Source organism: Lissotriton helveticus, chromosome 8 (genome assembly GCF_964261635.1).
Source record: "Lissotriton helveticus chromosome 8, aLisHel1.1, whole genome shotgun sequence".
NCBI classification, from domain to species: Eukaryota; Metazoa; Chordata; class Amphibia; order Caudata; family Salamandridae; genus Lissotriton; species Lissotriton helveticus.
The window spans coordinates 1,602,780,345-1,602,807,826 of NC_136069.1; the positions used below are offsets into that span (position 1 = coordinate 1,602,780,345).

Consider the following 27,482-nt stretch of genomic DNA (forward strand, 5'->3'; position numbering starts at 1 on the left):
CGAACTGCCAATTAGGTCGAGGGAGCCACAGGTCTAAAAAGTTTGGGAACCACTGGGTTAAAGGGAAATTAACTTTCTTCGTCTTTTCTTCCATTATCCTCCTACCACGATTCCACGATGGTGGGTACTGGCGGGTACGACAGCATTCCCACTCCCAAACTAAGTTCCAATCAATGCACAAAACTAACTTACGAGTACTTCAAATATGTTCTCTCTGGCATAGCATATTTGATATCCATAGTTGAAGGTCACGTGACTTTCTTGAGCGAACATGTCAAATGAAGACTCAGCCGATAGTCCTCCCTTTGTTTTCATGGCTCATGGATTAATGTGACAGGAAAACATTTTAGTCCCGCCCATAAACAATGCCACTGCGCAGCCCTTTGACGTCAGAGTCTAAAAAGCGCAGGCTGTCGGGAAACGACCGTTTCTGACCAATAGGAATCCGAGACTGCTCAAGAGGACGGCTCGTCCTAATGTCTGCGCCGTATCGTGCCTGAGCGCGCGCTGTCACAGCTGTGTGTGCACCAGGTCTGCCACTGGCTGCTGACCGAGTTGTAGAGGGAGATACGTGTCTTGACCCACCTCGTCCACCATGAGCAACCCTGCCCCCGGCGGGGTGGGAGAGCAACCGGAGCCGCCGAGCGCCGTGCCGGCCCCCATCCAAGAAATGAAACCCAGCCCCTCTGCCTTGGGCGTCCCCGGCCCACCGACCTCCAGCGGCACGCCCGGGCCCGTGGGGGGCAGTGGGGCTGGATCCGCAGCACCAGGGGCGGTGGCAGGACCCGGCAGCGGCCTGCCTCCAGGGAGAGAGACGGGGGAGCGGAGAGCGAGCGGTGAGTGCCCTGGGGCGGGTCAAAGGGGGTGACACCCTGGTGTAGATAGAAGGGAGATCTCAGGGGCTGATATGAGAGTTACCAGGCATTGGGTTCAGCCCCTCAGATTTCAATAACTGGAGTTTTTCAGTTTCAGTCAGTCAGGGTAGCTTAACAACAAAGCAGGTTCATGTAAAACAGTTTATCTGAACAAATATTAGTGTCTTGGTTGTGTACGTAGTTGCTTTTTAGATGTTGCTGGTCTCTTTAAATAGACCTATCATTTCAGATACGTGTTGGCATAGCGTTCCAGATGTTTGGTACTTTTCCAGAGTATGACTATTTCAGGGCTAAATACTTTCTAATGTAGGTAGTGTGCAGCTTGATCAGAGCCTGTGTTTTAACGTTTCTGCCAAAGTGCTGAAGAGTTTGAGATTAGTATTTCTGTTTGTTGTTTTTTTTTATGCGAATTGCCTTATAGGTGATGCACGCAGTCTTAATTGCCTCGAAAATCAATCAGCGCGCTACTCACCCGTGAGGGTCTCAAGGCGCTGAAGGGAGAGGGGGGGGAGGGGTGCCGCTACTGCTCGAATAACCAGGTCTTGAGGTGTTTCCTGAAGGTGAGATGGTCCTGGGTCTGTCGTAGGTGTGCGGGGAGGGAGTTTCATGTCTTCGCTGCCAGGTAGGAGAACGATCTTCCTCCGGTGGTGGTTTTGCGAATCGGGGGGATGAGGGCGAGGCTGGTGGAGGGGAGCTGGCGGGTGGGGGTGTAGAACGAGAGGTGGTTGTTGAGGTATTCGGGGCCCATGTTGTGGACCGCTTTGTGTGCGTGGGTGAGCAGCCTGAACGTGATCCTCTTGCTGAGCCAGTGGAGGTTTCTCAGGTGCGCGGATATGTGGCTGTGGCGAGGGATGTCGAGGATGAGTCGTGCGGAGGCGTTCTGTATGCGCTGAAGGCGTTTCTGAAGTTTGGCTGTGGTTCCTGCATATAGGGCGTTCCCGTAGTCCAATCGGCTGGTGACGAGGGCCTGGGTGACCGTCTTTCTGGTTTCGGTGGGGTTCCACCGGAAGATCTTTCGGAGCATGCGCAGGGTGTTAAAACACGAGAATGAGACTGCGTTGACTTGCTTGGTCTTCGTGAGGGAGGAGTCCAGGATGAATCCCAGGTTGCGTGCGTGGTCTGTGGGTGTCGGTGCGGTGCCCAGCGTCGGGGGCCACCAGGAGTCGTCCCAGGCCAATGGGGATTGTCCGAGGATGAGGACCTCCATCTTGTCCGAGTTGAGCTTTAGACGGCTGTGCTTCATCCATTCTGCGACTCCTTTCATTCCGTCCTGGAAGTTGGCATTGGCGGTTAGAGGGTCTTTGGTGAGGGAGAGTATCAGTTGGGTGGCGTAGGAGATGATGTTGATGTTGTGTTTGCGTACGATGATGGCGAGGGGGCTCATGTAGATATTGAAGAGGGTTGGGCTGAGTGAGGAGCCCTGGGGTACGCCGCAGATGATCTTGGTGGTCTCGGACCGGAAAGTAGGGAGGCGGACTCTCTGGGTTCTGTCGGCGAGGAACGATGTGATCCAGTCCAGGGCCTTTCCTTGGATCCCAGTGTTGTAGAGGCGGGTTATTAGGGTGCGGTGGCAAGACGGTATCAATGGCTGCCGAGAGGTCCAGGAGGATGAGAGCGGCTGTCTCTCCGTTGTCCATCAGGGTCCTGATGTCATCGGTGGCTGCGATGAGGGCGGTCTCGGTGCTGTGGTTGGCTCGAAATCCGGACTGGGATGGGTCGAGCGAGATGTTTTCTTCGAGGAATGCGGTCAGCTGTTTATTGACGGTCTTCTCGATGACTTTAGCCGGGAAGAGGGGGAGAGTGATGGGACGGAAGTTCTTAAGATCTTTGGGGTCCGCTGTTGGTTTCTTCAGAAGGGCGTTGATTTCAGCGTGTTTCCAGCTTCCAGGGAAGGTGGCTGACGTGAGGGAGCTGTTAATGACGTTCCGGAGGTGGGGTGCGATGATGGTGTCGGCTTTGTTGAAGATATGATGAGGGCATGGGTCGGAGGGGGAGCCGGAGTGGAATGTGTTCATGACTCAGGTGGTGTCTTCAGTGCTGATGGGGGTCCATGCTGAGGCTGGTGGTGGGGGTCGTTGGTTTGGTGGCTGGAGGCGGAGTCTGGGATCCGAAGCTGTCGTGTATATCTGCGATCTTGCAGTGGAAGAATGTGGCGAGGGAGTTGCAGAGGTCTTGTGACGGTGTGATGTCGTTGTTGCTGGCGCTGGGGTTGGAGAGCTCTTTGACGATGCTGAAGAGTTCCTTGCTGTTGTGGGTGTTGTTGTTCAGCCGCTCTTTGAACGATGTCCTTTTGGTGGTGCGGATCATCTGGTGGTATTTGCGGGCGGCGCTCTTGAGGGCTGTCATGTTTGCTGATGTCCATGTGTGGCGCCAGGCTTTTTCGAGTGTTCGGCATGATTTCTTTGCGATTTTGAGGGTGTCTGTGAACCATGAGGTTTTTCTGTTGCTAGTCTTGCCGGGGGGTTTCTTCAGTGGAGCGAGGTCGTCTGCGCAGTTGGTGATCCACTGTGCGAGATTGTGTGCTGCGTCGTTGGTGTCTGGGGTGTCGATAGGTGGGTTCTGGCTCAGAGATGTGGTCAGCTGGTCTGTGGTGACTTTGCTCCAGCATCTGCGGGGGATCTGTAGCGTGTAGTGGTGGGATGTGGTCTTCTTGAAGGTGAAGTGGATGCAGCTGTGGTCGGTCCAGTGTAGTCTGGTGGAGTGGCTGAAGGAGACGTGGTTGCTGGCGGAGAAGATGGGGTTGAGTGTGTGGCCAGCGAGGTGGGTGGGCGTGTCCACCAGTGGCTTGAGTCCGAGGTTGTCGAGCAGGGTGGTGGTGTTGTTGTCGTTGGTTTTCTCCAGGTGGAAGTTAAGGGCCCCTAGGAGGATGTACTCTGGTGAGGCTAGGGCGTGCGGGCTGATGAAGTCGGCGAAGTCGGGGGTCTGTAGATGAGCGTTCCCCTGAGGGTGGTCTGGGGGTCGGTGTGGATCTGGAAGCGTAGGTGTTCGGCGGCGGTGAGTGTGTCTTCGGCGTTGGTCGTGACGCTGATGGTGTTCCTGTAGATGATGGCGATTCCTCCTCCAGTTTTGTTGACGCGGTCCTTCCGGGTGATTTTGTAGCCGTCCGGGATGGCTATGGCGATGTCGGGGGCCGAGGAGGCGTTCATCCAGGTTTCTGTGAGGAAGGCGACATCTGGTGCTGTTGTATCAAGTGACAGGGGAGCTAATGAAAGGACCGACGAAGTGCTCCGAAATCTTTGTTTCTTGGAGATTGGACACCCTGCCAAACGGATGAGCCTTTCCAAAGGAGCTAGGCGAACATTAGGCAGTCTAACCAGTTTTTATTGTCTATGCATAAAATAAGTGGAGCTTTTTTAAAGTCTTAGGAGCAATTTTACATGGCATCTGACATTCTTGGCCATATCTTTTAACAGGTTGATTAAGGTGGAGTAGTTTATTGATTTTGATTAGAGGAATTTTAGCTGAAGTGATAATTTGTCAAGAGGCATATATCGTGCTGTTTAGTAGAGCCCTTGACTGGTTCTTTTATTTAGAGATAAGAGATAATCAACTCCTTAGGGTTTAACTTAAGTTTCCTGTTTCTCGCCCAGATTTGAAATTCCCTAAGAGAGAAGGCTGAGGCCTTGAGGCTGTTCCACTATTCAATTTTAATGTTTAGTTAGTTATCAACCTATTGTAGCATACATTGACAAAGGCAATATGTCTGAGACTACATGCAGTGGCATTGCCAAAGGACGAAAAGATAACATACGTTAGCCTCTGGAAACAAGTGAGTAGAGGGTACTATGAGTGCCAAAGTGCAACCTTAATAAGGGAGGTTGGTGGGGGTAAATAATTCAATGGCAAGGGGACAGCTAGAATGAGGTCTGTCGGAGGGGCATAGGGATGTCTGAAAGGAAGGTTCAGGCCTCGAAAAATCCTAAAAATGTTACTAGATCTACAGATCTAGTAACTTGAATAATCAACTCGACCTAACTGTAATGTACTTGACCCCTAAACTGGTATCAAAGTGTGTGATCACAAGCAAATATTTTATATTTTACAGTCTCCTTTTTCTTCATTATCACAAGAGCACCTTCAGAGATGTGGAATTCAGCATTTCTGTTGTACAAAAAAATCTTGTTTGATTTAATAGACTACATATTTGCTCCATATATACCAGCAAATCTATAGGCTAGATTTTATGCCTAATGACTTATAATTTGAAATGTTTGTTCAGTTCACGTATTAGCTATTTAAATGTTGTTAGAAAAAAACTCTAACATCTGACAGCCTTTTATTTCACACTTTATGTACAACACCATTGTCAGACAATTCACTATACAAAATCCTCTACTTTTCTTTCTCTGACTCCAAAGTTAATTGTAGGAAGACATAAACTGACGTTTGCCCTCTGTCTCTGAACCCAGCTAAAAACGAGAATTAAAGGCATCTTTATTGGTCCTTCAGCTCGCCAGAACGGGCCAGTAAGCCCTAAAAATAGCTTGCCCTAACAAGATCTTACTCGCCATAGCGAGTGGGCGAGTAGATTTCTCAGTGCCTGAGGTTGGGTGTATTTCCCTTGGGCCATCAGAAAGTTGTTGTCTAGAAGCATATGGAAGGAAGGTAAGTGCAGTGCCAGAAGACAGAAGGAAGGACGATGTTGTGTCTGGAGAGCATATAGAAGAACGGCGGGTGAAGCCCTAGGGAAGAGTGTTTGGAATGAGGGGAGATGCATCCCCAAAATAATATTTAGAAGCAAGGAGCACATTTGCAGTGCCGGGCGTGTATCACCAAAAAAGACCTGGTCTCTCCAGGGTTGTGCAAATGTAATTACACGTCTGTTATCCTGGCACTCTGGAGCATTTGGCTTGGATCGGTGGAGGCTGGTTGATATTTCTAGACCGCCAACTATTATGGTATTGAGGCACTTGATAGCCTCTGAATGTCTCTTTAAAACGGATCTAGGGTTTTCATTAAGATGGATAACAAGTTAAATGGAAACAAGAGCAAATCAAAAGGTTTTAAGTATTTAAAAATTTCTATTTGAAAGCATTGTTCCTGCAGTTTATCTCCAGCATGCAATGCGCTATCTCATTAAGTGTCAGTAATTATGACTTGGGTGTAGTACTGGCTCTAAAAAGAGAAGGTGTAGAGCAACACATTGCTTTTGCTTCATGGGCATGTGAAGGTGAACAAAATAATTACTCCTTAACCAAGCAGTATGTGTCTCGAATTTGAATGTTGGTAGAAAAATTCTGACTGTAATGCTCGATACTGCCCGGACCGGCTGAGTAAGATGTAGGACAGACGCCGACCCGCTTCCAGAGGTACTGGCACTACACCCTAGTGTCTACACCGGGCGGTACTGTTGCGGTCCATTGCTGACCCTAATGGGGTTGTTTTCTGATCTACAGGGACCACTTTTTAGGGTTCTATAAGGGTGGTCAATTCCTCACTAAACTGTGTTACTGACCACTACCAAAAACTGTAGGTAGATCCTAGTTGGTCCTGAAGAATTGCCATCAATTTGATATAAGGACAAGAAACATGTTGACCGATCTCACTAGCGTGGAACCTCACATCATAGAGTGAATATACGCGTATTGTTTATTTTAGTTAGGGGAGTGGCCTCATTTCATTAAAATAGTCTTGAATGGACCATCTCTCCCTATTTTAAATTCACATCACCATCACCTACACTGATCTGGGGCCCTCACACGCACTACACCCAACAGCATACTGAATAAAGATCTCCGCCAAGAAGGCCCCATCACGGGCATTGATTGGGTATTGCAGCGCCGACCCGATAAGGAGCAGACCCAATGATGAAGCATGATACCTAGCTGGCTGGGTGTGTGGGGGTCTTTTTCCGAAAAGGAGAAATTTCTCCTGATTTCCAACTCCATGTGGACCACCTGATCTTACACAACAACCTGCGTTGAACACTAGGAACTGCATACCAGTATTGTTTAGATGTAAATCTCTGAGGACAATTTCCATCTACACGTTACGGCGATACTGTAAACAGAGCGATTTGGACCCGGAATTCACACCCCACTAGTCAATGTGCCATATGAAGGTTCAGTGGGAGTAGTGCAAAAGGATGTGGAAGGAGGAATGTTGGTAGGAAATTGTGCCCTACGCGGTATTTAAAGTGTGTTCCCCTGAGCTGAGCAACTGACTCCTTGTGAGTCTCCTATCCTCACTTTCATTTTGATTCTGACATCGTGCTAACCATGCATGTTTGCAGAAACCTAGATCTTTTCTTGTTAATCTGAAGTTCAGGAAATGGTCTGTAACCTGGAGGGGTGCATCAAGCATGGCCTCATAGTGAATAGCCAGCTGCAGTCCTTGTTCTAGGTTCACCACATAAAGCAGTGGTGATAGTGCACAATGTTTTATAAAGTATAGTGTAGTATAGGGAAACTTACTTTTTGGGCTCGCCACCTGGACCCTTTGTTAGGAACCCGACGGGCGTAGGGGCTGGGTTGCTGCTGCTGCCCTCCTGCCTGGAGCCGTCCTGCCTCCCGCCGCACGCCTCCCTCGAGTACCGGAGTGCTGCCGCAGCGAGGAGAGCGGGCGGGACATCAACTACAAACCCCAGCATCCCATGCGGTCTCCGCCTACCGCCTGCAAGCGCCAGGAGGCGCATATAAGCGGCGCTACCCCTGCAGAGCGGGGGAAACTTACTTTTTGGGCTCGCCACCTGGACCCTTTGTTAGGAACCCGACGGGCGTAGGGGCTGGGTTGCTGCTGCTGCCCTCCTGCCTGGAGCCGTCCTGCCTCCCGCCGCACGCCTCCCTCGAGTACCGGAGTGCTGCCGCAGCGAGGAGAGTGAGCGGGACATCAACTACAAACCCCAGCATCCCACGCGGTCTCCGCCTACCGCCTGCAAGCACCAGGAGGCGCATATAAGCGGCGCTACCCCTCCCTCGCGGGACGCAAGCGGGACGCCGGTCTAAGCCCGGGCAAAGGGCGGGCCCTCTGCGGCCGGAGGAGGACGGGACGGGTGCAGCCCTCTAACGTTTTCCTCACAAGGTATCTGACTATTTTGACTCTGTGTTTGGGTAATTGTACCAAGAACTAAGACTATTGGAGTAAATCACATAATACCTGGATCGGGAGAAAGAACATATTACCTATTAGTAACCTGTTGTGCCTTGATTTACAGACTGTGTGACTATGTACAACATGTCCTCGGTACCCGGGTACCTGTTAACTGAATCCCGAAGTGCCTTATAAGCTCCTATACTTTGATCTCACTACGTGATAACATCAGTTCATTACTACCCATTGTCAACATGTCCCCAAGGGGGAGTCGTAGTAGAACAGCAGCTGCTGGGGGTAGTAGCAAAACTGGCCCTATCGATAACTTTATAATTAAGGCCAATGATGCTATAAATCAGGGTATCTCTCTTCCGGAACGTAGGGTTTCACAAGATCTTGCCCATGCCAAACGTTCCTCCCTGGGACTTATTGCTTCTGCAACCACTCCTATCCAGGTTTTGCCTACTAATATTAGACCTTTATTAAATGCGTGTGCTGATATTCATACCATCCCAAACGAAGTAAATTTATCTGCCTCTATTCCTCTGATAGACTCCGACACAGACATCAGTATGGATTTAGAGAGGACTCCTGACCTACATATGACCCCCTCCCCTGAAATTATATCAGTAGAAGATACTAGGGAATTCAGGGGCAGACGTGAGGGTGCAATCCAGAAATTACAACAAAACCAAAATGCATCTAAGTCTAAACCCTCAAAGGTCAGCAAACATGCCCTGCCCCTAAATCAAGGGGAAGATGCAAACTCTAATCCCAACTTAAACATAAGTAGGACTAAGGAGACTACTAAGGATTATGAGGATGAAGAAAAAGAAAAGGAGCAGCAGGATGGGATAGTAGTAAAGGATGGTAAAATAAATGACCACACTGAAATAGTAAATGATTACATGCTGGCAAAACTGGGTGAACTTCTTAGTATTTACCTATCCCCCACTGAAAGCAGGCTCACCCGGATAGAAAAGCAACTAGCTGAATTAATTACCCCCATTAAGAGTTTATCTAAAATAACCGCTGCTAATGATGTAATTAAACCTACTTCCACTAAAACAGTAGGTCCTGATCCTAATACCTCCCAAATACCATCTACAAATGCAGTTATTCTACCCAAACCAGCCCTAGTACCACCAAAGGGGATAAGTGTTAGCCAACCAATAGCCAATTGTAACAATGTAGCCTCAGTCATAAGGAAGGATCAGAATACAAAACAGACAAGTGTGCCTATGGTGGGCCAGCCTCTGAATCCCGTAGGTGCTTCCACTCTGGTCCAACCGTCACAAAAAACTTCTAGACAGGCCCCTTCCCGCATTAATTTACCACCAGAATGCGGGGCTTATGTCCTTGTTCTAGTTAATGTTTCCAAATTAAGGAAGGACCAAGAAGAAACCCCCTCATCTCTCAAAAACAAAACCTTACACTGGTTAATTGCAAACTGCAATTTCCCCATAGAAGGTGTAAGGGAGATCATTAATACTCAGAGGGTGGGTTGGATAGGCCCACTTAGAAAAAAGTTCGAGGGGGATTGTGTTACAATCAATTTTAAGAACCCACAATGGGCAGAGAAAACATTAGCAAGTGCCCCATCACCCTCAACTCGGGAATTCAACACCACACTCCTTCCATTAGGCTATTTCTATAGACATTTAATACCCCAGAAACAAGTTATGGAGAGCCACCCCATCACCTCTTATCAAGATTTGAATTTTGGTGCAAGATTCAAATCACCGCTCTTTTTACAAAACCAGGATTTTGGCCATTTGAATGGTCATAATAACTGGCGGAACCAGATCCCAATGTTAGTACCCCCTTCTCACTTTCCGCATCATTTTCAATTCTCAAACATGCACGAATACAATTATAGAGATAGGTCTTATCCTGCCCCTGACCTCCATCAGTTTCAACCGACAACTGAAGTAAGGTCAACATTCAACATTCCCACTTATAATCGTTTTGAATATTTTTCCAACCTAGACGATCAGGATTGACTGGATATAATGCCTAAAACAGACATCGATAGCCAAGTCACAGTCAGTATACAAGAGGGATATTCAGCTTTAGCTGTAGACTGTCAGGTTTTGAATGGCACATTGGAAACCATGGAATTGATGCCCGCTTATAGTAATCACCCTGTTGTTGTTAACACCACTTTTGAAAAAGCAGGGAGCACTAGCACTAGGGTTAGGCCAGGCAACCACTGTAATATCCATGGGTTATCAATCCTAAGTTGGAATGTTGCAGGATTGGAATTTAAACTATCGGATCCTGCATGGATTGAGGTAATTAATGATGCAGATATTCTTATGTTCCAGGAAACATGGGCTGTTGGTAATTTGTATATAGAGGGTTATCGCTGTTTCAGCCTAACATCGCCCAAACCGAGTTTTGGCCGAGCAGTGGGCGGCCTCTTTGTTGGGATCAAGATTCTTGCAGGCGGTACAATTAGAAACCTGCAGAACGATGGTCCTGACAATTCCAACATTCAGATTCTTGAATATAAGTTGAAGTCAAAGACCACAGTTTATTTAATTAATTTTTATAATAATGATTTTTATCATGTACCGAACAAGAACTTTTTGGCATTATCTAAGGTTTTAAGTAAATTGGAATGTTCCCTTTCAGTAGACAATAAGTCAGGTATTTTAATAGGGGGTGATTTCAACGCAAAACTAGCAGTGAATGTTGGATCTGTTAATCAGACCTATTTTGATCCAGCAGAGCGCAGAGGTTCTGAATTGTCCAAACTACTCATCGAATTTAATTTAGATGATGCCTTGAGAATAGGACATAAACCTGATTCCCCTTATGCTCCAACGTATAGTGGCATGCATAATAGCTCTACCATTGACTATGTATTTACGTCACCACTGTTAACAGATTGTATAGTAAAAACTTCTGTGGTACAAACACCCCTTAGTGACCATAATCCATTGGTTGTAATTTTGGATCTTGCTCCAAGTCCGATTTTTGCGAATTTAAATGGTGCAAGGGACATTACTCCATCAATTGATGGCCTTCGGTTAAAATGGAGGGGAGTGGATTGTGAGGCTATTTTAGCAAATGTACAATTGCTATATCCACACCTGATCGACTCTTGTAAGTCTCCAAGTGAAAATCATGACCAATTAATTGCTGATTTTGAAGTTTTGTGTTCAACTATCAAAACTCTTTTGTCTGTCCCATTACCCAAGGAAGGTAAGGAGCCAAGGTGGTTCGATTCATCATGTTCCTTGGCAAATAGAGAATTAATAAAGGCTCTCTCTATTAAACCAAGGTGTAAAGCCACCATTCAATTAGCCAGGAAAAACTATAAAGCTAAAATATCAGAACGGAAGGCTAACTTACTTTCCGATCAATGGGACTCTTTGGTAATCAGTGCAAACTTGGGTGGCAGCGGCCCATTTTGGTCAGCTGTCAGAAAAACAAGGGAAATGGGAAAGAAACTTACCCAAATCAGTTGTAATATAACAAGCGCAGCATGGGAGACCCATTTTTCTAGTATTTATGCAGCCCCCTCAGAGGAGTATCCTCCTACTTTTGGTCAACCAGGTGGTCTACTAATCCTAGACCATGAAGTTAAAACAGCTATAAAAGAGAGTCTGGGAAACAAGGCACCCGGACCAGACGGTCTACCCATTGATATTATCAAATATGATGCTGACTTGTGGACACCTATATTTCTTAATATTTTTAATAGTCTCCCAAAAACAGCCATGCCGACTACCTGGGTAACCAGCATTATTGTCCCTATCTACAAAAAGGGAGACAGGTCCGACCCTGCGAATTACCGCCCTATCTCCCTTTTAGACAATACTTTAAAGGTATTGGGCCGTATAATTTTTCACAGAATACTGGAATGGGCAACTGACACTGACTTCTTAGATCCGTGTCAGATGGGGTTCCGTAGTGGGGTAGGAACAGTGGAGCAATGCTTAAACTTAAAACTGATAATTGACAAATATAGCATTGCCCGCTCCTCCCCCAGCTATCTCACATTTATGGATCTATCATCCGCTTTTGATCTTGTTAATAGATTGAAGCTCTGGTCCATCCTTTCAACCAATGGCCTTGATAACACTCTTGTAAATTTCTTAGCCTATCTCCATACTGACCTGAAAGCACGGGTACGTATCGGGATGGGTGGTGAGGTATCAGGAGCCATTGACATAGGGAGGGGGGTGAGACAGGGGTGCGTTTTAGCACCCCTGTTGTTCATCATTTATATTAATGGTCTATCCACCTGCCTGAAAAAAGTTACTACAGACGTCCCAGCCATTTTAGGGAAACCACTTCCAGTGCTTTTATATGCAGACGATGCGGTGCTTATGGCCCGCACTCCTAACGCTCTTCGTCTGCTTGTACATAGTTTTGTTAAGTTCATGGAGGATCTGGATTTGAAGGTAAATTTTAAAAAATCTTTTATCATGTCCTGCGGCCCTGGCAAAAGGAAACTCAATACTATACAGTTAGGCACAGACAAATTGGGATTTGTCCCTAAATTTCCATATTTAGGGTTGGTTTTCGCTGCGAACGGCTCGTGGAGTGGGCATCTGGCCCACGCCACGAGCAAGTTCTCGAAAGCCAACAACTCTGTTTTGAGTCTCCCACGCCCAAAGAAAATAGGTGCCACTAGGGCTATTTTAAAGATTTTTAAACTACAGTGAGCACCTGTTGCCACGTATGGAGCAGAGGTATGGGGATCGAGAAACAGCCTCTGCATCCAAAGGGAGGAAAATCGCTTCTGTAGAAAAGTGTTGGGTGCACCGATCTCCTCATCTAATTTCATCTGTCATAGCGAATTAAATCTTCCACACATAAGTGATTTCATTAGAGCAAGACCTGCACTTTCCTGGATTCGAATCTGGAGGAATGATGCTGCTGCTCTTACTCAAAACATCATAAAGGACTGTTTAAGTAGTGACCACGGAATGAGGATTCCATGGTTGTCTGAAGTTTTTAAATCACTAAATGAAGTTGACAGAGGCACTTTGTTTACCGATCCTACGACTATAGAATTAAAGGATAAAGTCGAGGTCAAGAATGCGCTATATGCACTTTATAATAGTGAAAGGTTTAGAAGCGAATCACAAAAATCAACTGTAGTGAAATACATAGGTAATGGATTGTGTGGACAGACTTTGCCGCCCTATCTCTCCCTGCGTATGACCAGCTGGGAGAGATCATTGTTGTTTCGTTTAAGGGCAGGCACTGTAAAATTTATGTTGTCCTTTCCACTAGGGTATTGTCACAGCGCCAACTCTATTTTATGTCCCTGTGATGGCATGAGTATTCAGGATGATTTGCACTTTTTATTTTTCTGTAAATTTTATCTCAAATTCATCAAATGGTTTTTAACTCCGTATTTTAAAAAATCCAGACCACTGACTCTTAAAGACTCATATAGTATGTTGATTGCTCTGGATAGTGATGAATTAACTTTCCGTGCCAGTTCTTTTTTAAGATTGGCCATACGAGCACGTAAGACGATGGAAAACCCCTGAGTATAGTAATTGGTTTTATTAGTGTCATCATGGAAATGTAGCATATTCTGAAATATATTGTATTGTCACTGTATGGAATGGAATGTCATATGTCTTATTTTATTTGTTATTTGTATGTATATATATTATCATGGTTCGTTGATGCTATGATCGGTACTTTTATGAATTTTAAGAAATTCGAATAAAGGTCTTTTGAACTTGAACTATAGTGTGACCAAACCTTTTTTTATCTGTATCAAGAAGTGTTATCTACTGACGCCAATATGGTTTTATGTGAGACCCAAACCCATGTGCTGATATTCTTCATGTACCATGACTCATGTTTGATAGGACTGTGAGTGAGTAGGAGTACTGATGCCAGCAGGCTTTATTTTGGATGCCTCTGGCTTAGCATGGTACAAGGTGAGGATAGCATCTTCAGATGTTGGAAGTGTATTGCTTGCGTTTCTGTGGCCAGAGGGTTAAGAGTCAGTCGCTGAAGCTAAAAGGATGGAGACGGCTGCATTTGTTTTTAGAAAGGGGCTGCTAATCTGATCTGATCTCGCTGAGCACTTTCGTTTGGTAGAGCAAAGAAGTTACTGCAGTTTGTTGTTCGAGGTAAGGAAGTTTCTAGGCCACACCTTTATTTTCTGACCCTGATTACTGCTTCAGGAAGCCAGGTGCAGAAAACTTACATTTCTTGCGACCATGTTGTGGATGTTCCTATTTAGAGACTGCCCCAGTGCTAGCTGCTGTGAGAAATATCACTTTACCCAAAGTTTGTGTCTGGGAAGCAGCCTGACAAGGACACTTGAAAGAGAACCACCCCAAACTGTTTCTCAAGACAGTGGATCCACATCGCTAGTCTAGAAAATGTGTATGAAAGTTCTTCTTGACAAAGGAAGGATCTTTGCACTTTGAAGAGTTCTTAAAGAGCTGCTGCAAACATGTGACAGCCAGCCCCCAGAGGCGAGGGCACTTTACCTGAACCAGTTTCTTTCTGCTGAAGAAGTTGAGGATCTACCTGAAGAAGCCAGCTTTCCTGTTGAGAGAGGGAAGACTACTTCTCCCTACAAAGATACAGACTGTTTAGGAAGGCATAGCATCCCCAGCACGAGGCACACCGAGAGGAAATTGGAAAGTGACAAGGAGTGACCTTTGCTGAGAAGGAGTACTCTGATCTCTGTGCAGTGTTAGTGAAAATGTAATTGTGAAAACAACACGAGAAACTGAAGTGTCTGGTGCTGCCAATGGCAACTTGGTAACCAAAGCACTGCCAGCAGAAGCGCCAGTTCACAGCAATCAAAGGTCTGCCACTACTGAGAACTGGTGCCATCATGTGAGTCTGCATGAGCAAAGTCCGTGAAGACTGTCCTTTGGAGAGCTGCTACTGCAGTTAACAGGCTCAGAAGGAATCTGTTCTGTATGGGCAGGAACAGCCTTCCATTTAACAACATGTGTGGCGGCAGAGTGAATACAGGTAACCCCAGGGCATACCTACACCTGCAGACGAGAGGGACCTAGGTAAAACCACTGCTCTCCTGAGACTTTCGGAACTTAAAACAACCTTCTAAAAGACTTTAAACTGAGTTGCCTAACATGTCCAATAGAACTTTGAGCAAACTGCACCTGAGCCTAATCCCTACCTACTCCTTTGTATAATATACAGTAAAGCAGGAAAGCAAAGGGAGTAAAAATGGCCAAGGTGTAGTAATTCGTTTAGCACATCTTATAACAACCCTGTATAATGGATTGATTCAAGTGTGTAGTATTTAATATTGTCCTATTTAAAATACTTTCTGTTCTAAAAATTTAAGCACTTTGGATAAACATTACATTGTTGATCTGATCTCTTGCATTCCTCCCAGCCCTCCACCCCCACTTTTCCTGAAAACCATGTGGCTGCTTGCCCACTCTACCCTGAGAATCGCATGCAGAAAGGTCTGCTTTGCAGAGACGTATTAGAACTGGACCACAGGTTATCAGTTGCAAATAAACTCAATCACCACTGAATGGGGTGTGATGAGGAACAATTTAGGATGCTTTTGTTCATTGTGGTTTAAACACCTTGGCTGCGGCGTGAATTCTGCCGTGGTGCTAAGATTCTAATCAGTGGGCGTGGTTCGGACGGACCCGGCCGTCGTGCGCACACACACACCGTGACTCATGATGGCTGGGTGCCATCATGAGCATGGAAGGGGTTAATGCGGTCACGTAGGTGGAGAAGAATAGGAAAGTATTGTTTTTTCAGTTAGTGAAGTTATGTAACAGATGACTGAAAAGTACTACAAGTATCTATTCAATAAATGTCAAATTTGCATGTCCAAGATAAACTCATTGGAAGAGAGACATGCATGTACATCCATTGGTGCGCATGCTTGCTTTTTATTATTAATGACCCACAGAGCCCACCTTGGAATATCAGATACTCCTATGGTACAATTTTGTTAGCTTGGATTTGACATTTATGCAGACAGACGTGTGACAAACCTTACCGTATGCGATGATGGTGGCAAATGCTTGGAAATGCAAATGGGTCCTTCCAATGGCATCTATTTGTCTCTGCGTTGCCACAAACTTTACTCTCTTCCGACCATTCATGACAGAAAGGAGGGCAAGGGGAGTGGAGGAATTTTCAGTTCTTCTCTCTTCATTTTTAGATCTCGCCTAGCGTCGCACCGCATGCGTCTCTTGCTTGCGAGAGCCACCAAGAGATGACCTCGCTGACAATTTTAGGGATTGGGTCAAAATACGTACGTTGAAATGGATAAAAATAGCTGTCCACATTGAGTTTGTATTACTGGTGCTTGTGAGACTAGGGAGGCTGTTTACATATAGCACACCACATAGCCTCAACTCTCTGGAGGCCATCTCAAAAGCCACCATCACAGAGAGGAATTTGAATGCACAGCAAATCAAAATAAAATGACTCTGTTCCCTTGGACTAGAGTTCATCACCAATTGGAACATACATAACATGTATACAAATGAAATAATTAAAAAGGGGCAATACAGTTGTTTTATTTTTGTGAAATGCTTGTTCTACATAATCCAAGCTGATTGTTTGACAAATAGTAGGGATAGAAGGGTGATGGGGTCTCGGTTTAATAACTGTGTCTTTTAAATGTCTTTGAAACCTGGTTGGAGGGAGTTTGTTTTCAGTTAGAGATAGAGATACAATGTGATACCTTTTTCTTTCTTGAATGTAAAGATTAGGTGGACTATGTCTAAGCAAAGGTTTTGGGAGAGGAAATCAGCAACTGTGTTATTGGCAAGAGTAAATTTTGAAGTCATCCTACATCACCATAAGGGATAATTCTGTACTGCTTGCAAGCTGGAAAATCAGTTTGAGAATTGGCATAGTCCTTCTTTTCAAGGACCGTGTTAATTTCTTTGAATACAACTTTCTCTATCAACTTTCCCAGGAAGGGGCCCATCACAATTTTTCTGAAATTTGATTGATCACAGGGTCAAGGACTGGTTTCTTTTTATAAAGGACGTTTGATGTGCATTTTCTTCAGTTAGTGGAAAAGGAAGTGTTGAGATGGGGCTCCTAACCTGAGAGGTTGTCTTTCAAGGTGCCCAGTGAGAATCCGTTCAGTTTTACGAACTCCTCAGATTGTGCCAAGTCAAAGGGCTGATGGAGTCATGGCGGACAGAGAATTTCAGATGTCTTGAGGGAGAGATGGGATACCAGGATACTTGTTTTTAGGGGAACATTCTCTGCTAATCTGGGATGGAATGAGAGCGTGTAGCTACCTTCAAAGTAAACAGTCATGGCTCCTGAAGTTTTCCCATTACATTTTATGACGTTCTCACATTCGGCAGGTGCTTCGATAGGTGCAGGTGTAGAAGATCCCCTTTGATAGCCCAATGGCTGGCGTAAAAATTTGGATTATTAGTTGAGGCGGGTAAATTCCCACCTCAAGTAACAATCACAATCCTTGTAAGGGTGAACCACTACAGTCACTAATTGAAACTGAACTCTGCCCCCAGGTAGTTATGGCACAGATTAGACAGGATTAACTAGAGGCAATGTGTTAACTATGTATGCATTACAAGCATGGTAATTAAGTCGAACTAAAACAAAAACTCCCCAACGAATTAGAGAAATAGAGTAAAATAAAATAATCGGAGACACCAAAAGGAAGATGTAAAGTAATTTCTTTTAGGTGGAAATAGAAAATAGAAGTCCACTTTCATCAGCGCCATAACATTGCAGGAAGTTGCATTACTAGCTGTTTGAGGGGTCCACTACTATTTTCTGTAGTATCAAAGAAGCTGTTCCATCCACCGCTTTGCTTACTCCAATAGCCCCATTTTACATCATTGTCATTTGTGCTGTTTACTTATTTTTCGTTTTTTTCTTATGATTCAGTAGGTCTTCACACATTTGTTGTAATTGTATGTTTGTCATGGATCTTTTAATGCAATATATGTATTTATATATATATATAAGAAATGTTGAACAAATATGAAGAAAATAATTTAAATAAAACAAAAAAATCTGAACTATATAAAAAAAGCAAGTCTAGTTTTGATCAGTTCTAGTCACATGGCATATTAGTAATTTATATGGTCTCCTTGGGTTCGTTGGCTTATTAATTTAGCTCACTACTGTTTGCTTTACAAAAAAAGAGTTGAAATTATTCCCTACAGTTAGTGAGTTCATTAGTAGTAGGGGTCCCCTTCTTTCTAAATTGTATCAAAGAAGCTCTTCCATGACTTCTGCGTGGCTTTTTTAGGTGGCATTCATTATACCTTGGTGTTGCAAGTGCTAGATCTTTCTCAGTGTCTAGTCCATCTGCATTATATATTCAAGCGAGGCACTATAAAGCTGTATATCTTTAAGAAAAGGTCATATATTTAAATATAAATCCCTGGTGGTTGGGTAGTCTACTCTGTTGGTTTGCAATTGGTCTAGTCCCCAGGATCGTGTCTCGTCATACTAGCCTCAGGTGAGTACCTCCTCAATCAATATGAACCCAGTAGCCTGCATTTTTCTCCCCCCTGTAAAGCCTTAATTAGTGGAATGAGATAATTGCAAGATCAAGGAGAGTGACACATTTTCTCTATTGTATTTCAAAGCAGTCCGCTCCTAATCTTCAACACTTATTTTCCAGGCTTTAATCCTTTCTTTCAGTGACATATGTATTCAACATATTATTATTTAGGAATCTCTCTGCAGGCCTAGCGCTGGGTGTAATCCTGCATTATGGGGGAATTGCTCCTCGCTCTTAAGTTGATATTTGTCTCCTTTAAGGTCTCTGTCCATGTACTATTCTCTATGGGGCTAATGTCCAGGTTTTACCGCCAAGGTGCGGACTTCAACTGGTCGTCTGCTTGGGGCTTCTTGCACTGATGGTGTTTCTCAGGATTCTCCTTACACCAGACAGACCCCCCTCCCATCACACTGCTGCTGAAGCCATCCACCTGGGGTGAAACGAGCCTGCCAGGCCATATGTTATCCAGTCACGGTGACGTGTTGCTCCAAACAGGTCTTGCCTACCTGTATTCCGATGGCTCCCAGTTCATGGCTCAGCATTTAAGGCGGGCTGACTGTACCACGCTACAGGCAGGCAATACCTCTTGATTATTTCAGCGCTGCTCTCCGCGACCGGAATTTAGAACACTTATTCACACTATCATCGTAGATGTCCAATGTTCTTCTTCAGCCCTGGACATATTAAAAGTCTTGAGGGCCCTCTTGTATCCTAGGAGAGATCGGCAAATGTAAGGCCCCATTGAAGCACTAGTATAGCCATTTTGGAATGGTATATTGTTTTACCATTCCAAAATGTTCACCATGTTTATAATCTTTTCGGATCATAAAACAGTGATAGGCCATGTATAATAAGATTGCAAGACAGCCACCTGCAGCTGTCTATAATTTTCATTGCAAGCATATGCCAACCTAGGGTTTCAATTTTTTTTTTTTTCCTTCTGATCTTTCTCCATATTCTCATCTTGTCTGTTTATTGTGATTCGATGAATGGAAAAAATGAGTCCGGGATGATGAATGGACCATGAGTGAAGAGTGCATGTGTGATTAATTTTATTGGTGTTGCTGTTATGGTTAACAACTAGGTAATGAGGTAAAAGGCCTCTTGTAGAATAAGATAAATCATCTTTTTGCAAATTTTCCCGTAATTATGAGAATTTCCAGGTTTGCATCAGAATTAAGGTAAGATGTGGTATTGGTTGTTTCTGATGGATTTGATCTCTGCTAAATTATATTAATGCAGGTGGAGAAGTATTTAACCGAGTTGGTGGATATTTGGCCTGGGAATGATGCAACGGGTGAGTTCTGAGAAATTGAGCTGATTCCGCGTTCTAAAGGCTAAGCACCTGGTTTAAAATTTGGTAGAGTGGGAGGACTGCTGTATATCATTAGTTAGCATGTCCCTTCAGACCCGCTGTTTGACTGCTTCATTTTGAGTCGAGAGAAGTACCAGTTAAATGCCGATCAAGCCTCCTATTGACTCTGCCATGGTACACCTCTGACCTGACTGCCCATATGTCAAAGGGCTGCCAGGTTACGACTGTTGTCTCGCTATATTTTTAAGGCACTCGACTGTGCCTTATTTTTAGGTCTCTCCTACGCAGCGCGCATTCACTGCATAGAAAGGAGACCTTTAGCCATCGCTTCGGCTTTTCAGCCAAAAACGTGCACATGTTGAATTGCCTTCAATGGCAACGCGTGCACGTTTGGCGATTCCCTTGCGGGAACGAGCTTGACACCATATGGTTCCTGCACGCTCCCGCAAGGTAAACAGGCGCAGGCCCCCCTCCTCTTTCCCTTCCCCCTGCTGCCTCCTCCTCTCCCCGTCAGCGAGAGGTGTGTGCTCTTGTTTCCTTTAATAAATGTGTATGTTGAAATTGAAGTCTGATTACCATGTCTCTATGTGGGTTTTGTATATTTTAAGAAGTTTGAATTTGTTAAACTCGTTGAGGTAGAGTACTGAAAACGCGTATGTCTGTAATCCACCTTCAGGTCAAGCTAAAACAGCTTGGCTGTGGTGTAGGGCGCTGTCCCTGCGGTGCAGTGCTCCATATAAAATAACACTGCTCCATAGAGACCACAGAGCGCTGGAGGAGGAATGCTACGCACACATATGCAGGCGAGAATTACATTTTAAATAAGCACAACGATACGAACTTTAAAGCTGAAGCCAAAGAAAAACTGTGAAGGAGTACTTGTTAGATCTTGTGATCGGGCACTTCGTAAACATCAGACTTTGAAAAACTGAACCTCAATGACCTTGTGGATGAGATGAAGCACGAAGCCAGAGCATCGCCCAGCTCTCTCGGAGAACTGGGAGGCGACAGCTTCAGGCGCACAGCTCCTGTAATCGGAAGGACACACGATATAGTTTATTGACCTGAAGAAAAGGCTTCACTTCCTGCAACAGTGATGCCAGTATAGACCAGGTGGCTCACGCCACATGGTACTGAGCAACACAGTTTCTGCTGGTCTGCTGTTGTCAACAGGGGCATGCAGGAGGAACCAGGGTGGACATACGTTGAAAAGGAAGCACAAGCCTGCATAAACTATCGAAATCTTCTTTGCTTGTCACCTCTGAAAAACTGAAATGGTAGACTGCCACTTACGTGAATGTGCACAAGCAAAATGCCGTCATTGTCCCACACTGCATTCTGTGGTGGACGTAAGCAGATGTGAATGACACACCAACAGATCAATGAATGAAAAACTGAAATGGTAGACTGCCACTTACGTGAATGTGCACAAGCAAAATGCCGTCATTGTCCCACACTGCATTCTGGTGGACGTAAGCAGATGTGAATGACACACCAACAGACAATGAATGAAGAGAGTTGACTGAAAGTAAACAATGAATGTATGTATGTGTATATGTCTTGTCTAACACCATACCTAACAAGCAATGGTAAATGCATTAGATTTCACCTATGTATAATGATAAGCTGTTTGTGGAGGCAAAACCTAAAAACAAAGATATCAGGGTTGAATACTGGTACTTGTTCAGTACCGCAGCAGCATAAATCTGAAGAGAAAATGTATGCTGAGCAATTTTTTTTTATTCAATTAAGAAACCAGCATTGGCATAGCCAATATGTCTCGCCTTTGGGACCTTATAAGTGTTTAGTTATCCAGAACAATATCCTTGGTGCAACAACATCAAGTATTGCATGGCTAAACACTTATAAGGTCCCAAAGGTGAGACCTATTGGCTATGCCAATGCTTGTTTGTGTCCACCGTGCTAGTGAGGGGTGCTCTCTGTATGCTGGGGGATTTACTTTTTGTGTTTAGGAAAAACTCTGCCATTGAGAATTTATTTCTGAATACAAAACAAATTGCAGTACGGGTAATTTAAACATGGCACCTACTATGCAACCCTTTGGTGCTTTGAAGCAAGTGGACACATGTCCCCTAGTCTGCATCTTGTCTTGTGATTCATATTTGCCACCAGGATATTCTGCTGCATTTTTCTTTCAGACTAATTGGTCTGTTTCTTTCCCAGTACCCATGTCTGCAGCAGTAGCAGCTGCGCCATCTGAAGGATCAATGTCCAATGGAGTCTACGTGCCACCAGGCGCAGCGAATGGAGATGTTAAGCCTGTGCTTTCCACGACTCCATTAGTCGACTTTCTGATGCAGTTGGAGGATTATACGCCCACAGTAAGTCTCATCTTACTACTAAATGTTTAACTATTAATATTGAGGCCGGTAAAGAGAAGACTGGCTGCACTCATGCACTACAAACAGTTTGATTAACTAGGTCTAGCTCCAAGATACAGTAGCTATAGTAACTCACTTGGGATCAAGTAAAACGTTTGTGACTGTTTATCTTTTTGATGCTAGCTTCCATTACTATGAGTTGAAAATATGTGTTCAGCTTAGAAATGACAAAGGCCTGTGAGGAAACTTGAACATTGGCAAATTCTGAATCTGAAAGATTAAACATTCTCATGCATGGTAGATCCTCTCTAAAATGAAAACTTGAAATATGCCTTTTCTCTGTGTGAAGATCATTGGTGTTGAATTCCGTCGTATGTTTGTGTGCTGCTCACCTTTGAAGATGTTTTAGTAATTAGTTTCTCATTTCCCACTGACAGATTCCAGATGCAGTAACTGGATATTACCTCAATCGTGCTGGCTTTGAGGCATCGGACCCTCGCATGTGAGTAAATAAATCTGTCCTAAAGTGGGGGAAAAAATACCTTTCAATTGATTAAATTCCCTTGTAGAACTCGGCTGCGAAAATTTAAGGGCATAAGGGGTTTTTGCCATCATCCAACAATTGAAGTGAACACTGCGATTCATGCTAGAACTCTCTTTTATGTATGCTGTAGAAAAAGTAGCTGGTTCTCTTTTTCAGTGTAATGAATCAACAGTTAAAGAGCGAGGTTGTGGCGCTGGCGTTTGGGCCACATGCACACATGTACACTCACTCGCACCCATGCATTCACAAACAAGCGCACGCACACCAATTCACAACATTAACATACAAAATTCATATATTTATTCATACACGCACGCACCAAACTTTCAAAAATAGAAAACCTACTTGCCCTACAGCTCTCGACGAGGAAAGCCTTGGTGGTCCCAGGAGGGTTGGGACTGCTGACTACTCTTGTTGCTTACCTTTGGTTTACCAGTGAGAGGAGGCAGCATTCCCTCACTCCTCACAGACTGGGATAGGTTCAGTGATACTTGCTGACCCCATCACACTCTGTGGCAAGTTGTCACTGATCGGCTCTGCCCTGAGCACTTCATGGTTTAAAACTGAAGCGCCCAGGTACAAAGTAATCTGTGCCGATCTCCCTCCTCATGAAGGAGAGGACCTTGAGGTTTCTCTTGCCAGGCTGAGGTTGCGCCCAATGGGCTGTGGCAAAGTTCAGCTCATGCAGCCACGAGTCTGCATATTTAGCACATATCTAGCTCCTGACTGCCGGACCTGATCAAGTAGATTGTCCATCTGGGTGACTTTTGCTCAGTCTGATACACTATTCTTCTCTGGAAAAAGTTGCGTGGGAGTTGCCCCTTTACCTGTATGGATGGGCCGCGGCTGCTTCTGGGCATGATGTGGTCACGCATAGTCCTAATTTTCCTTTCACACTCCAGCCCACCATATCTTACCTGTTGCCACTAGTTAATCTGATAGCAGGCTCACATGATACACTCACAAATGAGCCATTACTTAGGTCCTATAGAATTGTTAAGGGCTTCTTAAAAGGTCTATTCAGATTGTACCCACCGCCAAGGATCCCGCCAGCAATGAGGGAACACGATACTGGTCTTTTCGAGTTAGTGTCAGATCCTTTGAATGTAATCCATTGATTGGTTATAAAATACCTCACCTGGAACACAGTGACTATACTAGCCTCCCATCAGTGAGAAAAGTATGTGAAATCCAGGCTTTCACAGTTGGAGAACCTTACTTGCACTTCCCTAAAGACCGTTACTTCAAGAAGACACCTTGTACTCGAATGTGTATTAATAAACAGAACTGGAGAAATCGAGGTAAATAAAAATACCAGGCCTAGCGGTGGTTCCTTTGATGACCGTGGTATACAGACACACAAAAGCAAACTGTCATGACAGGAGACTGTTTATGGGGCCATTCCTGGGTGGAGCCTAAGGCGATTCTATTGGGGATAGGGGACGCTGTTCTTTTTCTTTAATTGCAAAAAGGGGGTGGTGATGGACAGAGTATCTGAGTTAATCAGAACACTCCTACCCAGTCAACAGATCAGGGCTTGATCCATCACCGTTTTTTAGCTCACTGCACCATCCCAGTTCAGAACCTGGCTATATGCAAATTAGTCTGTCCCTGGCCCAGTGCATCATGGGAACAGGGCAGACCAAACTACCAAGCCAATTCTTCACTGGAAAGGAAACAAGCTTCCGGGGACCGGTTTCTGGCATTACAGCCGTCTTCGGCCCGGCTTGCTTGAATCCTGATGGTGCAATGAGCAAGGGACTCATGTCTGAGCATACCCTTCCACACTCATGGTGGCCAAAATAATTACAAAAAGGGGGTGGTGATGGACAGAGTATCTGAGTTAATCAGAACACTCCTACCCAGTCAACAGATCAGGGCTTGATCCATCACCGTTTTTTAGCTCACTGCACCATCCCAGTTCAGAACCTGGCTATATGCAAATTAGTCTGTCCCTGGCCCAGTGCATCATGGGAACAGGGCAGACCAAACTACCAAGCCAATTCTTCACTGGAAAGGAAACAAGCTTCCGGGGACCGGTTTCTGGCATTACAGCCGTCTTCGGCCCGGCTTGCTTGAATCCTGATGGTGCAATGAGCAAGGGACTCATGTCTGAGCATACCCTTCCACACTCATGGTGGCCAAAATAATTACAAAAAGGGGGTGGTGATGGACAGAGTATCTGAGTTAATCAGAACACTCCTACCCAGTCAACAGATCAGGGCTTGATCCATCACCGTTTTTTAGCTCACTGCACCATCCCAGTTCTTTTTCTTTAAGCTGCATGCTGCGGCAACCTACAAGTGCTTAACTGATGTGTATTAGAAAATTTTTACCGATTGAAGCAGTATCTTGCTTTTTTTTTCATTTAACAACTTTAACATTTTGGGTTAAGGAAATAGGGCACACTATGCAGAGTCCTCGCGTACATCCTTGAAAGCTATTATCGGGAGGAAATTGGTATTCAGCCACACCCCAGAGTCACATGACATGATTTATCTAGCAAGGTTCAACGTCCTCCAGTTCAGAACATTTGGCACGATCTCTCCCCAGCCCGTCTTGAAGATTACTTCTTATGGAAAATATACAGCAATTTGTTGCACCAACGTAGCCAGGAGGGGTCCTACTGATATTAGACCTGGCAATCATTAGTCAGGCCGGGTCATCCTCCATCTCGGAGGGAGAGCTCATCCACAAATCTGAGTCCTGTAGTGTTTTGGACATTGTCAGGTGTAAGCCACCCGTTCTGTGTTGTCGCCATATGTAAGTGGTGAATGGTCGCCAAGAATTTGGCCATCCTGTCCTACGCAATAGCTGGGAGTTTCTCCTTCGCGTAGAGGTTCCACACCCTCCCGCATCACATGTTGAGTGAGGTGCTGTCCCTGCGGTTGGGTCCACATCTGCGTGATACAGTCAGGCTGCCAGAAAGAAGAGCGAGAGAAGCCGTCCTGACCGAGTAGATGTGGCAAGAGCCTATCCGCTCCAGTATCTAGCTTTTAAATTGTTTATACAGACTTCTAAACATGAACCTCCAATTTAACGCAGCCCAGGTCTAGAATACCATCAGCTCACCTCTCTTCTAATACACCAGTGAAAAAAGTTGATTATTTTTTTTCAGTTTGTAAAATTTGCAACAGTTTTGAATTTATTCAAAGTATTTGCCATTGTTTTTTTTATAGAATTCGCTTAATATCTTTGGCTGCTCAGAAGTTCATTTCGGATATTGCCAATGATGCCTTACAACACTGCAAGATGAAGGGAACGGCCTCGGTTAGCTCTCGCAACAAAAGCAAGGTATGTACAAGCAAGGCTCCGGTCTAAAAGAGTAAATTTGGGTCTGCGTAACACTTTATTTTGAGCTCTTAAACTTTAATTGTGCAGGCCAGAGGTTTGGCTATTTTAGTTGTTGCAAAGGTGGGCATTAATCTTGTCTAATGATTAGCAGCTAGAATTAAGATTCGCTGTCGTGATCCTAAAGAGCTTTCAATATTTCCCACCATATGTTGACCCCTTACTTATTAATTATGGTATTGACGTTGGCAGTTCTACTTGATGTCTTATTTTTCAACTAGCTATTGCCTCTCTATGGCCCTAGTTTTAATGAGGTGAATACTTGCGCTAGCTTGTGGCATCTACATAACCATTTACTAATCGCAACACTCCACTCCAAGAAACCATAGTTATGGCTAAAACACACCAGCCTTCTGTATAGGCCCAGGTCTCCATGACATGCCCAGATGGAGAAACCCGAAATTAGTAGCTATTTAATGTCTGCTGTGTGTATATTTATCGCTACACTTAGGCTGAACAGCATTGAGACGCCATTAATTGGTGTTGCATATAATAACTGTTTGCTGTGTGTATCTTTGAATATACTCTCTGTGGGGAGAATCTGTGAAAGCGTTTGAATATCCATATTCTCTGCCCATAGTATTAATTTTACTATCATGAATGCTACACACTATGTACCTGCGTCTATGTAATGTATTGCCTTATGAATTTAGTTTTTGCTGTTCATTTACATTCTTTTCACTCTTATCTCTCATTCAGGATAAAAAATACACCCTCACCATGGAAGATTTGGCCCCAGCGTTATCAGAGTACGGAATTAATGTGAAGAAGCCTCATTATTTTACCTAAATGCTCTACTGTACAGCTCACAAATGTTCCAAGAGCGGTAGCCTTCTCAGATCTGCGTCAAGTAGACAGAGGCCTGCTGTTGCTGCTGCTGAGGCATGGTTGGCTTGTGGCACTTGGATTCAAAAAGGTTGTTGGCATGGATTTTAGTTTCTAGGCAGATATTAGTTATGCGAGTAGACGATCACAGTGGAAGTTATACACTTCTACCCAGTTCAGCTTGAATGTTTCTAACGCGTGCCTGCTGGAGGGGCCCATGCTCTGGATTTTCGGGAAACTAAACCCTAATTCTGATAGAGGGACAACACTGGAGCATGGAATTGTCAGACTTTATTTCATTTAAGTTATAAACGCTAGTTTGGATGTTGGCAATATGCTGGTAAGAGTCAACTGTGATGTAGCAGCAACTATCAGGCAAGCATTGAGGATGATGGGCGTGTGGTGTCCCCTTATTCAATCCAGTGGAAGTGAAGTTTGGAGGTGTGCAGTTAATCTAAGACTTTGCTATTTTCTTCTGTTATAAAACTTAAACAAATTAGAACCTCCACTTCTATCTTTGTAAATATACGATCTTGATGTGTTTTTGATTAAACTTAATTTTTTTGTTGTCTAATGTTTTGTTGTGCCAAGTGATGTGGTCAGACAAATAATTCTGTTGGATGTAAATTTTTATATTACGTACAAATTAAAGCTGAATTTTCATATCACTTAACCTGTAAAATAAAGACTACTTTTTATGCTA

General features: G+C 44.6%; 1 protein-coding gene across 1 annotated transcript; it reads left to right on the forward strand.

The window, feature by feature from the left end:
- Nucleotides 1–364: 364 nt before the first annotated feature.
- On the forward strand, nt 365–27,482 carry TAF10 (TATA-box binding protein associated factor 10). The gene is made up of 5 exons (XM_078658656.1): nt 365–836; nt 21,902–22,059; nt 22,497–22,561; nt 25,783–25,897; nt 26,654–27,482. Exons 1-5 carry the CDS (start codon nt 596–598, stop codon nt 26,741–26,743), a joined length of 669 nt encoding a protein of 222 aa, XP_078514782.1. The 5' UTR covers nt 365–595; the 3' UTR covers nt 26,744–27,482.